Below are 16,203 nucleotides of genomic sequence, written 5' to 3' on the forward strand. Positions count from 1 at the left end.
TTGAAAGTATCCTGTTCCCTGATTGGTCCTCTGGTCAGGTGACAGCCAGGCTTACTGAACTTGTTAACCCTTTACAGTCAAAAGAGATATAAAGTACGTTTGTTCTATTAACTCCTTCTATCTGTTTATGACAGATGCTCTCATATTTATCGTAAAAATGTTCATGTAATATTCATAATATGCATTTTTGTGCATTGTAGGATACTTTTGATCATCCCTTCTTTCTAGAGGGAGGATTAAACTATCCATTAGCCCTACTGAAAACTGTACAAACATATTACACAACTATGGAGGTGCTGGCTCAGCAGACATATCAAGTGATTTCCTGTTTTATCGAGGGCAAGGCATGTTTATGTGTAGAAGGAGAGATGGCAAAAAGTCTTTTCTGCAGCAGGGGGATGATAAAATAGTCACTAGCAGAAGAGAAAGATGATGAAGGCGGCACTGGTTGTTTAATTTCCTCACTAGTTTCCAAAAATGTTGCTACTTAGACAGATACAGACTGACACATACAGTCTTTTGCAGTTGCCTCAGAGGGATAGATGTACTTTTCTTTCCAGTCTTTTCTCAAAGGTAGCATGAAGCAGAAAGAAGCTGGATATGATCAAAAATACCCAAATATTGGAGGAGACAAAAATTCAGTTGAGGTTTTCATGTATTTACTGTGTCAGAGAATAATCACCCCAACAGATGATACTTTTAATAGAATAAATTCATGACATGATATAATTTTCAGAATTCTTCAAATTTGATCCAAGGGGTAAAAATAACTTACACTACTGTAAGTACAGCTATATAACTTATTTGATGGCTTGCTCTTTTTTGCAGTGGATGCTTCATTCACTAGCTGTTTCAAATAAGCTACAGAATGTTCCTGGCTTTCTTGTTTGTTTCTTTCTTAAGTCTACCAATGGACTCACTATGAGCCATATCATAACTCAAACCCATGCCCTACTGATAAGCAATCATCTACAGAAGCAGTTCCATTGACTTCAGCGGGATTATTATGAGATAACTGCTCACTGTCAGGACACACTCTGGCCCATTGTGTTTTAATTTAATCCTTGTGGAGCTACAGCCGAAAGTCTTTACTTAGGAAAATTCAAATGATCTTTCCTGGAAATTTTTGCCTATGTGGGGACTGCATCAAAATAAGTCTAAATTCAATAAGGGACTTGGGTGTAGTTTATGGATATCCCTATATATTCATCAAGGGATTGTATGTCAGCACAGAGTAACATAATGGTTGCCCTCAGAATGATTCCTTCCACTTTTCATTGTTACATAAAATATTGTTATGAGCAAGTACTTCCTATGCTTAGAATAGGGAGAGCTGCTAAAATCTGTAATCTTTCTAGAACCAGAAAAAACTTTAAACGTGCTTATTATTAACAGAAAACTTTTGAAAGATGACTGCTGTGGACTGGTGCCTTGATTCTTAGGGTGACCATGCATCTCATTATGGCTGGGACAGTCCCGTTTTTAAGCCCTGTCCTGGACGTCCTGACTTTTTTGGCAAAACTAGGCATTTGTCCTGTTTGCTCTTGCCAAGTAATGACCAGTTGGCAAGAGCAAACGGAACAAATGCCCAATTCTGCCAAAAAAGTGGGGCATACTCCCCTAATGGGATGTGGAGGAATGTTCGGAGGTGGGGGGAGAGCACGATGCTAGCTATGCACAGTGGGGCTCAGGTGAGTGCAGCACCAGGCAGCTTGAGCCAGCCCTGGGCAGGGATGGCAGGAGGTGGGGCAGGTGGGGACTTGGGACGGACTTGTGGGGGGAGGGGTCAGGTAAGCAGCTCGGGCCAGCTGCATGTGATGTCTCATTTTTACTTTGAGAAATATGGTCACCCTATTGATTCTTCTCTGATGTATGCCGGTTTTACACCATTCTCATTTAATTGAATTAACTGGAGTTACTCCTGACTTATAGTAGTGCAAATGACATAAGAATCCACACAATATAACTGAAGAATGTGATTTCACTGTTGATTTTAAGTGTCATTGTAACATTCAGAAATGTAATGAAATAGAACACATGAAAAGAAACTTATGATTTATCCTAGTGGCTGTCTGTACATTTCTTCACGATGTGTTTAATGTCCATGGTATGTTTAATTTGCTGGAGAGAGGTCAAACTTGTGTGTATATTCATTAGGAATAGGGTGCACATTCCCAATCACTGGCCCAACAAAGAAAATAACAGAACTCCACTTGCCTTCACCTTTAGCCCCCAACTAAAACCTCTCCAGCGCATCATCAAAGATCTACAACCTATCCTGAAAAATGATCCCTCACTCTCACAGATCTTGGGAGACAGACCTGTCCTCACTTATAGACAGCCCCCCAACCTGAAGCAAATACTCACCAGCAATCACACAACCAAAACACTCACCCAGGAACCTATCCTTGCAACAAAGCCCGATGCCAACTTTGTCCACATATCTATTCAAGTGACACTATCATAGGACCTAACAAAATCAGCCATGCTATCAGGGGCTCATTCACCTGCACGTCTACCAATGTGATATATGCCATCATGTTCCAGCAATACTCCTCTGCCATGTACATTGGCCAAACAGTCTCTACGCAAAATAATAAATGGACACAAATCTGACGTCAGGAATCATAACATTCAAAAACCAGTAGAAGAACACTTCAACCTCTTTGGTCACTCAGTAAGAGACAGGAAAGGGAGGAGAAGCTAGTAGTCTCCCAGGATGGTCGGTCTGTAAGATATATAAATAGTAGGTAGCGAGGACAGGCACGAACAATAAAAGAGCACTGGTGCATTTACTTTGGAGCAGTCTCCGACTGAGTTTGTGAAGGGGCCAGTAGAGGGCACCACTACAGTATGTGTGTGTGTGTGTATATATATATATATAATCTTTTTACTACATGTTCCATTCTATGCATCTGATGAAGTGGGCTGTAGCCCATGAAAGCTTATGCTCAAATAAATGTGTTAGTCTCTAAGGTGCCACAAGTACTTCATTTTCAAAACTGTCTGAGGGATTTAGGCACTATCTTCCTTTAATTTTAATAGGTATGTCTAAATCTTTTAGACTGCATTGAATATCTCAGCCATAGCACTCTATAAAGAAAAACTTTTCTAATAGGACAAACAAAAAGCAAACTGCAGTTGTAGAACTTTTTTGGCACTATAGTACAAGTACAGGTTTCAAACAGCAAACTCCTCCATGAGAAGTTCAACTTTGTAGAAGTTGAGACAATGTGGTATTAGGATGGATGCAAACTCTGTGAATTAAAAAAAGAGAATCCTTATTATTTGGTCATTTTAGTTGCTTTGAGAGCGATGAGTTCACCCTCTCGGCTTTGTGAGACTCTCTTTATACACAGCATTTTATATCAAACCCTAAAGAACACTAGAAACTTAAAAAATATATAATTACCCTCTGCTTATCATTATTATTATTTATACTATGGTAGCACTTAAGAACCCCATTCAAGGTTCAGGGCCCCACTTTGCTAAGCATGGTACAGACATGTAACAAAGAGACAGTCCTTGCCCCAGAGACCTACAGTCTTCATGATGGGCTACAATAGGAGATAAAGCTAAAAAATGGTGCGAGGGGTAGAGTGGGAAGATGACAGAGCTGAGTGGAAAGTTATAAGTATTTGTGTTATAAAAGTAGTTTAGATATATGGAAAACCCTCAATGTTCTTGTGCTGAGAAGGAATTAGATATTGTGGAGATGATTTCTTTCTCTGTCTCATCCACATAGTCTTATAGAATTGGACATGGAAAAGGTCACAAGTCCATCTCCCTGCCAGTGCAATTCATTTCTGTATTTTACCTTATCTAGTTTCACTTTGGAAGGGGTATAGGTAGGAGGATGTCAGAAACTATTTTTTCACAGTACCTTTGCCAGCCAGTTTATAAATGAGCTGTGGTGCTGGCTTAAATAGAAGTTGACAGTGGGGAAAAAATCAATACATTCTTTTGAATTCATCGTAATCATACAGACTTTCAGGGTTTCTTTTTCCTGAAACGGGGAGGGATTGTTTGAAATGATGCCAGGAATGAATAAGTAAATCACAATTGAAATGCTACAGTGGTTTTAGCTGCATGGGGTCTTATCTTCTGTTTGCATGATAGTAAATAGTTGTTGCCAAGGTGGACTTAATGTACAGCAGATAATAGTGAGTTTTTGGTTGGTTGGGGTTTTTTGTTTTTTGTTTTTTTATCTTCTGCATTTTGCTCTATACTTTCCTAATCTCTATTCCTGCTGCAACAGAAAAATCAATTGTCAAAACAGACTGACAATAGAGGTTGGCAAAACGCTAATGTTTGTTCATAAGAGATCTTAGATTGTGCACATTTTAGAAGTAGAACCAGAGGTGCGATACTCCCTTTGTAGGATTATTTTTATTTTCAGGGATTTCAATGGAAATGGGAGGTCCCATTTATTGCCTTTTTTTGGTTTCACCCACCACATCTACAACATTATCTACCATTCCTATGACATGAACAGTTAATGCATGGTTAAAAAGCCAGGCTTTGAAATTCTCTCTTAAAGGAAGGGAATTTTAAGTATTAAGGAAAAATCAGTTACTGTAAGTTTTCACATCTGATGATTGAGAAAACCTAGAGTATCCTGACAATTTTAAGATGTTTATTTTGATCTTAATGATTTTTTTTTTCCGTGGCATTAAACACACCATATTCTGTCTCTTCTGAGAAGAGGAGATTGTGTGGTTTGCATTTCAGATATATTACTGTGGTGTGACCTTTAAAATGTTTTCAGTTCAGGTGCCATATTTATTATTATTGTAACACCACTGGGGTTAATGTAGTTACATGAATTTATTCCCCAGTTAGGTCTCAATAATCATCTGAAAATGCAGATGCTTATTTGAAGTTTCTTTAATCTGTTGAATCTACAGAATTTGCTTGGTGGGCACATGAGGCAAGATGTATATCTGCTCATCTGATTGGCTTTGTATTATAGCCAATTGGGAAGCCAACTGAGATAAGTGGTCTTTTTGTAGTGAGACCCATCAGACAACAGCAAATTCCATTGGATGGCTAGGATTTGGAGGAGCAAGACTTTACTGAAGCTCCCATAGTCATGTTCTAACAACAGCGCTGGAGCGAATTCTTAAAGTATCTCAGCACTGCTGGTGTAGACTAGAACATGGAAGTGCAGAACAGAATAAGAATGAAAAATAATCCCTGGTGTGGGTGAAAAATTCAGTTAACATTGCAGAAATATCCAAAAATGGTGGTTCAGGTTCACTGCTTAGAATGAGCAAAAGCTGGAGTTGGGAGTGTTTCTGATTTTTTCCTAACTGGGTTGCTCATCCAACCTTTTTCTTTAGCTGAATTGTCAGTGCACTCACCTGGAAAGGCAAGAAAGCACAGGTTTTTGTTCCACCTCTGTCTTCTCACTCGACACTAATTATTAATTGACATCCTGTCGGTTTAATTAGATATGTGATGGCCTGCCTTCTGCTGAGAAATGTTTTCATGGAACACATCACACAGAGTAAATTATAGCCACATGGTAAAGAAAGGAGTCTGTTAATTTTAAATTAAAAACCCCAAAAACTTATGCAGTGAGTTTAAGAAAATACTTAACTAGAAATAATTCTTACTACTAAAAGTGGATGCATTATTTATTACACCCAATATTTTGCAGGCAGTGCATAATCTCTGAAAACGCTCATCAATAACAAATAGCTACTGGTTCTCTACAGTAACTACGGTAATTATTCTAGTAGAAACATAGCATTTGCTGGGGCTTTTTCCTCTGAAGTAGTGTTTCCATTCTTTCTTAAATACATCAGACTGATGCTATTTTCTAATGTCTTTTGCCCTTTTACAAAGCACTGAGTGGAATGTGTTTTTTTCCTTTTTCTGTTAAACTTTAGTTGTTAATGCAGAGCAAATATCTCAGTTACCGTAATATTGCTGCCTACTTGGTCCTATTTGGTTTAATGACTTGATTTGTATGGTAATTAGTAATATTTCAAAGCTGCTGTTTGTTTACTTCAGCTACTTAAAAGAGTCTTCATTAAATACAAGTAGGAGAGTGGCATTCAGAGTAAAACACTTTCCGTGCTTGGCATCTTTCCCTTTGGGAATGGTTAATAAATATATGCAATTTTTAAAATTTCTTTTCTCAGACCCAAATAATTATTATCACAGAAGAAATGAAATGACAACCACAGATGATCTTGATTTTAAACACCACAACTACAAAGAAATGAGACAGGTAGGCCACAGAGAATGAAATTTCAGTTCTGGCATATGTATAGGTGGGGTGGGTGGTTGTGTTGGGGTCCTTATTTTAGGTAGTTGAGCTCTGTCAACCCTTAGATTTTTTTTAGAGTATACTAGGGGAAAGGCAAACTTATGGGAAGTTGAGAACTGTGTGTTTTCCAAATCTATCCTAACTGCAGATACGTCTTTTTCAAAAATACCTCTGCCAAGTTATTTTGTGAGAGCTTACAAAGGAAATTCAATGTCCATCAACAGAACTTGATATTTTTCATTTATTACCTTTGGACAGAGTATTGGGGTGTGTTATAAACCATTACAGGAAATAAATTCTAGACCTCAAAAGCAGGTTTCTTTTTTATGATAACCTACTTTAAAAGGCACATGACTTTTTCCTAACAATGCATATTTTGGCCATATGATAGATCCAGATCTCTCTGAGGTCAGTAGGAGTCTTTTCATTGATTTCAATGGACAGTGGATCAGCCTGCTAATATTTCCATCCAGTGTCATGTTTATGCATCTGTTATACAAATACATATTTAAGGACTTGTACTAATATTTTGGAATTATTTGAGCTGAGCATTTTGCCCTCAAGTGCCACAGGGAAAACATTAAAAAAGAGTAATGACTTGAAGCTGCAAGAGAAGGCTATTTAGACTTTGTCACTAGCAAAATTGTGTGCATTGAAGGAGGTATTTTATGAAGAGAGATACAAAATAAAATATTATAAACCTGGAAAGATTATTTACAAATCAGAGCTTTATTGTGTTAATTTCAGCTGTGAACATACTGTCTTATCTGGATTTATGCATTGGTGTGCTAGTCTCTAAATTTTTTGTAAGCTCACATCAGTATGAACACAGCACATTAAATATGATTTTTCTTTCTGTTGCTGTAGTGACTATTATCACATCAAAATGGCTTTTGAAACTTTACATTTATTTGACATTTGCAGCTTTAAAATTGGCATTTAATGTACAGTGCTTTGAAATGTCAATGTGTTTTTAAACTTGTCTCTTGATGAACAAATCCATCTGGCTACAAAAATGAATGCTGCAATATATAGCTCAAAGTCCAGCTTCTTTCTTTGTCAACCTTCCATCCAATCCTAACAGGTTTCTCCACAGTGGTGGCGGAATGTACCCAGGCATGTTGTTTCAACAGTCTGCTTTTGTGACTATCCGGAGTGCTGAACATTGCAATATGCTCATTCCTTGATAGCACACCGAGAGTTCTTGAGTAACAGAATTGTGGCATATGTCAGTATGTTGTGCGACCATATGAATAAAACAGAGAGGCAAATCAGGTTCATTACTCAGTTACCCCAGTGTAAATCTACAGTCAGGGGTTCCCAAACTTGGTTCGTGGCTTGTTCAGGGTAAAGCCCTTGGTGGGCCGTGAGATGCTTTGTTTGCCTGAGCATCCACAGGTATGGCCACTCGCAGCTCCCAGTGGTTACAGTTCGCCGTTCTTGGCCAATGGGAGCTGTAGGAAGCGGCATGGGCCGTGCTATTGCTTCCCACAGCTCCCATTGGCTGGGAACGGCGAACCACAGCCACTGGGAGCTGCGAACAGTCGTACCTGTGGACACTCAGGTAAACAAAGCATCTCGTGGCCTGCCAGGGACTTACCCTGAACAAGCCACAAACCAAGTTTGGGAACCCCTGACGGTAACTCAGCTGAAATCAAAGGAGTTATTTTGGATTAATACCACTGTAGATGCAAATAAAAATTGATTCAGGGATGAGGGAGATCACAATAGGTACCAGCAGGCTCATGCCATGTAAATGACCATGAACCAAAAGAAAGCTAATACTGTCAGTGTAATTTTAGATTTACCAGCCTTAATTATCACCCTTTAACTTCAAATGGGAAGGGGGGGGGAATCTATATTTATATCACCCCAGACATAGGTGATATAAATATAGGAATATTTCTTCCTGTCTTGCTCCTCAAATATAAAGATAATATGCTTGGACTTGAAGTATGTGAATCATTATCTGGGTGCTGAATCTTCAGTGTATTTATACTGCATGAGTCATCATTCATTTTTATTGAGCAATTGTGTACTGAGTCACACATTTAGTTCACTAGAGATTTCATGGCCTATATTTCTAGCACAAAGATTAGACAAGTAGAAACTCAATTGGCATAATTAGTGTCAAGAACAGTAAATGTAAATACATTTTAGATACTAATTGCACAAAGACAGGTTGGTCAGGTTTGAAATATCTTTGAAAAACAGCTTAAAAAAAGAATTATTTCCCTAGTTCTTCTAGAAGCAGAAAATCAAGATGCAATTAAACAATGGTAAGGACTGTGAACTGGTCAGTTGTGAACTATGTCCTTTGCTGGGCTTTCTCAAGTTGTGTGCTTCTGTGTAGTAGTAGCTCATTTTGTAGCACTCTTGTCATTGGGCAAGCAGGCAGACAGTGTGGGGTAGGATTGGAAGAGCTCTAATATCACTGCAACATACCTTTTGGTGACACTAGAGAATTTAATCATTGCCTTTGAGTCTTTAAACAGACAGCCTGGCACAACAGCTTCAAGAGACATGTAGCTTTCCCCATTCAAAATAATGTGTTCACTGTGCAGTTTATTAATGACAGCTTTGTTAACTACTTCACTTTTGATCCTGTTAGAAGAGAGAGATAACTAATGTGTTTTCCACTCTGGTTGTTTATCATAGACACTAGAGACAGATCGGCAGAAAGTGCTCTGTGGACCACATTTTAGGAACCACTATCTTAGGCTTCAATGCATAAGCTATTTACAAAAGGCAGGGAATTTTACCCCATCACCTACCATAGTCAAATTTTGCATGCAAAAGTGCATTCAAAGCTCTCTGTGAAATCAGTGTGAACATTCTCCATGCATCTGAGAGCAGGGTTTAGGCTACAGTCTAAAAAGTATTTTCATGTTGCATTCATATCTGTACATGAGCACGTTAGAATGATTTGCAAAAGTGTGCACTCCCCAGAATAATTCAGGGACTGGGCATTTGATCACACTTAGATACCTGTGAATAGGATAATTAAGGCAAAACCCTTCTGCTAAACCAGATCCCTAACTATACTCAAAGCAGACGAAACTTCAAGTAATTTGGGAGTAGATACTTTTTATTTCCAGAAAATATTTTTTACAGCATTTTGTGCATTGTGAAGAGAAAGGGGCCTAAACCAAAACCAGGAATCCAAACATCCCTAAACTTCAGAAACATTCAGATCCAAAATCTGGGCCCTATCTCTGTAATGGACTGAAACAAATGCTCAGGGTCTGATTTTTGTCTGGAAGATATTACCTGATTGCAGTGGGAGTTACTTGTGTCCTCTGGGAGGGAGAATCAGGCCTCAGCAGCCCTGAAATTTGAGAAAGTTGATCCAATGTTGTAGCTCAGGCCCATCTTTAATTATGGAGGTGGTATGATGATGATATTGAAAATTCCTCTGAATTCAGCAGCACTGTGTATGTTACCAACAGAATAGCTCCACTGGAGGGAGAAATACAATTAGGTCTGGAGGCTCAGAGCAAGGTCCACCATACCTCCCTTGGCACCACCTTAGGGCTGTGGGGAAGGGGCAGTCCTGCCATTCTGAGAATCTTGTAACCCTCAGATACATCTGAGGTGGTTTCTGCATTAGCCCCCCAAAAACCAGGGAATAAGGGGGCTCTGTGTTTAGGCTTGGGAAGGAACCACAGGACTGGTCCTTCAGTGGATCCAATGGTCCAAAACACTTCACAAAGTGCATGAAATGGCAGGGGCCACTATTCCAGTCAATAGGCCAGAAAAGCATTTTCAGCTGAGCTGTATTGCAGCCCTACTGCTTCCCCAAAGATTGAGTGGCCAGTTAGTTCTGGATTCAAAACACATTCCCTTTGTGTGAGAAGGGGAGAATCACACCCGCAGAGCCCAGTCAAATGGGCAGAATTTATGCAGTTTTCCCAGTGTGTTAATAGAGTAAATAATTGCTGATTATAAACAAATAACAATTGTCAATTAGCAAAATTGCTCTGGAAGGGCTTTATAACCCTGCTGGTTGTTAATAACACTCAGGCTGCATATTATCATAGATTGTCTTTGACAGTTTGTGCAGGCAGAAGGAAAAAGCTGTCTGAGGTTTCAGATGGCCTATTGTGCAATTTGTATTGTAGATAAGAAAGAAAAATAAGTATGAAAAAATGTTCATTCATATCCCTTATTCAGTACCATCACCCCTTCTGTGGAAGACCTTGCAGTACCAAAGAGCCAATGGCATTTGTTAAGGAGAGAGATTAACACAGAATACTTCAGTGTGTGGATTATATTGGAACACTGTTTATTCTTTATAAAATTCCAGAGTGAGGGGCTGACACAGTTTTAAGAGTAAAAAATTATAAAATTTACTTCACAATTGGCATGTGCACCACATTTAAATATAGACTGAATTTTTATTCCTAGTTTATAAACCCCTTAACATTTGAGTTTATATGGAAACATGAACTATCTTCGTTGTTCCTGCACTGCTGGATTCTGCTAGACTACTAGGAGATCATGAAAAATGTAATTCATAATACACCTAGGCCTCAGTTAAAAATTAAGTATGTGCTTAATGATCGTGTTTTTCATTAAAGTAACGGAAATATTCACGTTGATTTCAGTCCCCAGTTCAAGGGCCTGATCCAAGGCATATTGAAGTTGTAGAAATATTTACATTGACTTCAATGGGTCTGGATCAGGCTCACTGTGCTCTCCTGAATAGGAATAAACTTAAGTTTTTAAGTGTTTTCCTGAATTGGGGCCCAACATATTATAGAGAGAGGCATATTTGAGATGTTTCAGTTCTCTTCCCCTAGTCCTTAATGAGACTATGCATTGGTCCACAAGGAAATGGAAAATGGTGGAAGGGTCTGTCGATGTGGAGCTTTTTGCAGAATCAAAGTCTAAGTAAAAACTGAGATGGATAGATATGAGTCAAATATATCTTTTACATCTATAAATTAGAAAAAGGGAATTCCATCCTGCTATAATAGACCTTATTTCATGTTTCACAACGGCTATACATTTTACTCATTCTGCTTTGTATAATAGATAATTTGAGATAAAAAGGATTTGCCTTGTACAGTAAATACGTGTTTCTGGCCCAGTGTCCTATTGTCCATGCCTTTTAAGACTATTATCGGAAGAACAGTCACTTAAACAAAATATTGTAAAGTTTTAAAAATTATTCTAATTTTAAATGTGCATTTATAGTTGGAGTAACAAATATATTCAGGTGATATAGTCTAAATGATAAGGACAGAGGATAACAAGTTACTAATATACAAATTGAGACCAAATTAAAGAATAAATTAGAAAAAAATAGAGGAGTGGGAAAAGGAGGAGGATGGGGTAGGGGAGCGAAAAGTGATAGGGAGGTCATGATTAATCAAAAAATGGTTTTAGTTTTATTCCATTTATTATGGGTAAGAAAGTTCCTCATAATTATTTTTCACTTTAATTGTCACAAAGTGACCCTTCAAATGTAAACTCATACCTAAACGGGAACTTGCATAATGGTCCCAAAAAACTGCTGACCACATATCCTCAAACAATCAAAAATTGATGTATGTGCCAAGATAGGTAGGTGAGCCAATACTAGTGTTACTGCTCAGCTTATTACACCTACAGGTTGTGCACACAGCTAGCCTATAGATCCACATGCTCTTATTATGGGCAACTCATCTTCCCTTTCTCCCCCATTGCAATTGTTTCATCCACCCCCTATATCTTTTAGAAGATAAGCCCTTGTCTTTTGCAAATTGTTTGTACAGCACTCAGCATGATGGGGTCCTGACCTAGTTAAGGCATGGAGAAGCTACTGTAATATCAAAACATTGACGGTGGTAGTGATGATGATAGTACTAAAGGAATTTGTCTTACATTAAGACAATGGGAGTGTCATGCTGCATTGCAATTTCCAGATGAGGATGGACTGAAGAAAGTTGTTCTTTTGTTTGTAAAATTGGTCTGTGTGTTTAGTGAACTTATGAAAATATCACATCATTTAGTCTATTTCCAATGTGATTATAAATAGAACCGCACTCTTTTGGTGATGTTTTCACCTACGTGAATTGTGTTTTCCCCTGAGATTTGCTAAATTGGAGCCTGGGTATTGGGCATATCTAATTATTGTGTTCCTAAAATCGTCAGCCCTGTTGTTATCCAGTGTTTTTTCTAAATTAATGCTGCGAGAACAAAGTTATGATATGCTACAATACTTGTTCAGTAAGGTATGTATAATCTAGTAAAGAAATGATTTGTCTAATCCATATTTCCTCAGATTCCAATTTACAGTAAAATCCTTATTTCTTTAAATAATCCTTTCCAGTGAACAAAATCAATGCAACAAAATCAAGGCCCTTCTTATCATTCAAAACCATTTTCTTTTATTTCTTATTAGGACCTCATGCTTTGAACTCACACATTTTTCTTTTAATCCAACTGATACTGATGCTGGGAGTATAAAAATTGAACTCAGTTGTCACTAATGATCAAGCAGTATTTGGGGTACAACACTGATGTTAATTTGCAACAAGACAGACATTACAGTACCTATCAGTTCAGCAGGTTTGAATGTCATGTACATTAACTGCATACTCAGCTATAAATCTTTGAATTTACAGATGTGCATGATAAAAACCATCACCAAGTCAGAGAAATATTACCCCATATGAAAACTATGTTGATCTCACAAGTCGTGCACATATCTGATGCTACCTTGAATTAGGCAATGTCACATGTAGTAGCATGTGACCAGCCTTGCTACAGATATTTAACCCCAAACCTCTGAAAAGTTTTAAGGTTCAATGACATATTAATGAAAGATGAGAAGTTTCCCATTCTTTCCTGTATGTCCACACACAGTGGGGAGAATTCAGATTATGGAGCATGCTTTCCCCATTTCAGATGAGGCTTGTCTTGCTATTCTTTCCATATTCATCTAAATTCCTGCTGTGATCCTGTAATCTGAGCAGGGTTGGACTTGGTCTATACTCAGGTGGAGGCCTCCAGATATAATCAAAATGTTACAAAAATGTTTTTAAATGATTCAACAGGTGATGTTCTTCCCTCTTACAGAACCAGAACCCCAGTATGATGTCATAGGTACAGTGCTTCTGGAGGTATCTAATGGACTGAATATTTGGCTAGGGGCCTGGAACCCTCATATTCCAATCACAACTCGCCACTAACTCTCTGTGTCACAGACCCCATTGTAAAAAAAGGAAGTAATTATTGTACTTACCTATCTCACAGGAGTGTTGAGAGGATTATTTCTGTAATTATTGTTAGTGCTTTGAAAAAGTCAAGTGTTATATACCAGGAGTGCAAAGTATTATTATTTTTATTTATTATTATGATTGTTCCTCCTCTCAGATCCTTAATTTAAATAATGTCAGATGTAAGAAGGATTTTGAACTTCACCCACACAGTGCTGCTCCAGCAGACTGTTATACTCGTTCTAGCTGAATGAACATTTGGTTCTGAGCCAGCAGACCTATAACGATCTCCAAAATTGATTTTTCAACAATTTTTGTTTTTCAGCTGCAACTTTTTGTTTTAACATCTCTGAAAAATTTTTAAATGAATATAGTATTTTCCCCCTAGTTTTGGATCATAGAATCATCTAAACCTTGAATGAATTATAATCAATATTTTGTATATATATATTTAGTACGTATATATAAAATATACATAAATGCATCATTTTTTCTTTGACAGTTGATGAAAGTTGTGAATGAAATGTGTCCGAATATCACGAGAATTTACAACATTGGAAAAAGCCACCAAGGACTAAAGCTGTATGCTGTCGAGATCTCAGACAACCCAGGAGAACACGAAGTTGGTTAGGATTATATTGATTAAATCTATTTCAGAGTGGTTTTATTTTATTTTTTTAATTCCACATGTCTGCAGCAATTATTACTGAAGAAACTTAGGTTCACTGCAGCAATGATTTTGAATGTGTGTGGCAGGAACTTCAGCATTATTTCTAATAGGAGAAGAAAAGATTGTACATAAATAGAAAACATGGGACTGAGATCCAATTAATTAAGGTTAATGGGTTATAGTATTACAGATTTTTAAAAGATAAGAGTGGATTTTAGTGCAATGGAATGTGGTTGGCTTGCAGCCCTCAAGACTGAAGGTCCGTGTTTATCTATAGAATATGTGTGCCACAAGAACAGGCAGCTCAGATTTCCCTCCATTGCCTCACTAATGTGTCTCAGCTGAGTTCCGGGCATAGTGTCTGGTGGTGAGACGGTAGTTCAATCTACAGACCCATTCTGTCTCTCCATTGAGAATTCCAACAGGGATGCTGATGTGATGGTGGGATTGGTATATAGAGGGGAGGAAGCGTTAGCTGACAAAAAAGATGTGGCAATGCACATGACGGGGAGCTGTGCATCACATACTGTATGCATCACAGGGCTGCCTCTCAGGGGAAGAAACTGCACAATGCCATTTACAGTCAAGGTTTAGCTGTACCCATGTGGCATGGTCTAGCTCTGTGATCTGGACTGAGACCCCCAAGTTACATCACATAAGCCACTGAAGGCTTTAACATTGTAATGAATATCAGCTATCACTGACCAGTCAGCTTGGCTGAACTTAGACCAAGGCGAAGGGTTCCATAGCATAGTATGGAACTACTTACCCATTCAGTCCATTTAGCCCTCATGTCCCACAAATGCCCATGTAATAATTATGAGTATGTCTATTTCCCCGGGCAGAATTGAGCATTTAGATGGGAAATTACTGCACACAAATGGTTGCAACCTCAAATATTCCAAGCATATTTATGGAGGCCACTTGAAAAATCTAGCCAATGGTCTTTGTATGCAGTATGTGCACTCCTTCTTAATTCATTAAGTGTCAGCTTAGTTCCATATTTTCTAATCTAATGACATTCTGAAGGATAGAATTATTCCAAACACTACCAATGAGATGCAGATAGAACCCCCTTCTCTCACCATGTGCCTGTGAAGGAAGAATTTAGTCACTAGGTATAATAGTCTGCTGTACATATTGCTTGTTAGTGGTATACATGGTTAAAGGGGAGTTGAATACATCCTGTCAGAACTATGCAGTAAAGGACAACAAATATTGTGGCATTTAATTAAACCTTGCCAAATAAGTATGAATCATTGTTTTAGATGAATGAAAAAGAGTGCCTGAGGTCAGAGACGTATTCTAAAGTCAGCAAGAAAATCTGTATTATGTATCTATCCTTTATTTGTGGAGAGATTTGTCATGTTATCTTTTAAAAGCATAGGTCTTTTTAAATGGTGTTCTATATCAGTGTTTTACTGTAATTGGAAAATACAAAATAATGTAATTTAATTTTGCACCATGTTTTTCAATGGAAAATGTATCCCAAATGCTTTACATGGTTGCTGTAGATATTACCAATACGTAATTAAGTTATGGATAGGAGCAATGGGAAAGAGAAATTAAGTGGTATAGGTAAGTTAGAAAAGATACAGTTTTTCCAGCTGAGATATGTTTATTTTGAGGGCTGACCCAATGCCTGATGAAGCCAGGGGAAAGGCTCCCATTGACTCCAATAGGTGTTGGGTTGGATCCTTGGTTTGCTCTACTAACTACATTCCTGTCCTATTTGTTTTCAACAGGTGAGCCAGAATTTCGCTACATCGCGGGGGCTCATGGTAATGAGGTGCTTGGACGTGAACTAATGCTTTTGTTAATGCAATTTATGTGCCAGGAATATCTGGCTGGGAACCCACGCATTACACACCTCATTGAGGACACCAGAATTCATCTCCTTCCTTCAGTCAACCCAGATGGATATGAGATGGCATATGAAGTGGTAATGTGACTGTCAACATTAATAGCAATTATCTTATTCATAGTAGATTGGTAAAATATGCTCCCATTATCATGATTTTTTTAAATGACAAATTTGGATGTAATCAAAA

General features: G+C 38.0%; 1 protein-coding gene across 1 annotated transcript in view; it reads left to right on the top strand.

The window, feature by feature from the left end:
* Positions 1-16,203, top strand: part of CPXM2 (carboxypeptidase X, M14 family member 2) — a 113,099-nt gene that overhangs the window by 75,700 nt on the left and 21,196 nt on the right. The window contains exons 7-9 of the mRNA XM_032796484.2: positions 6,150-6,238; positions 13,985-14,108; positions 15,898-16,094. Of these exons, the coding sequence (XP_032652375.1) occupies positions 6,150-6,238; positions 13,985-14,108; positions 15,898-16,094 (410 nt within the window). The remainder of the gene's footprint in view (positions 1-6,149; positions 6,239-13,984; positions 14,109-15,897; positions 16,095-16,203) is intronic.

This window comes from Chelonoidis abingdonii, chromosome 15 (genome assembly GCF_003597395.2).
Source record: "Chelonoidis abingdonii isolate Lonesome George chromosome 15, CheloAbing_2.0, whole genome shotgun sequence".
Classification (NCBI taxonomy): domain Eukaryota; kingdom Metazoa; phylum Chordata; order Testudines; family Testudinidae; genus Chelonoidis; species Chelonoidis abingdonii.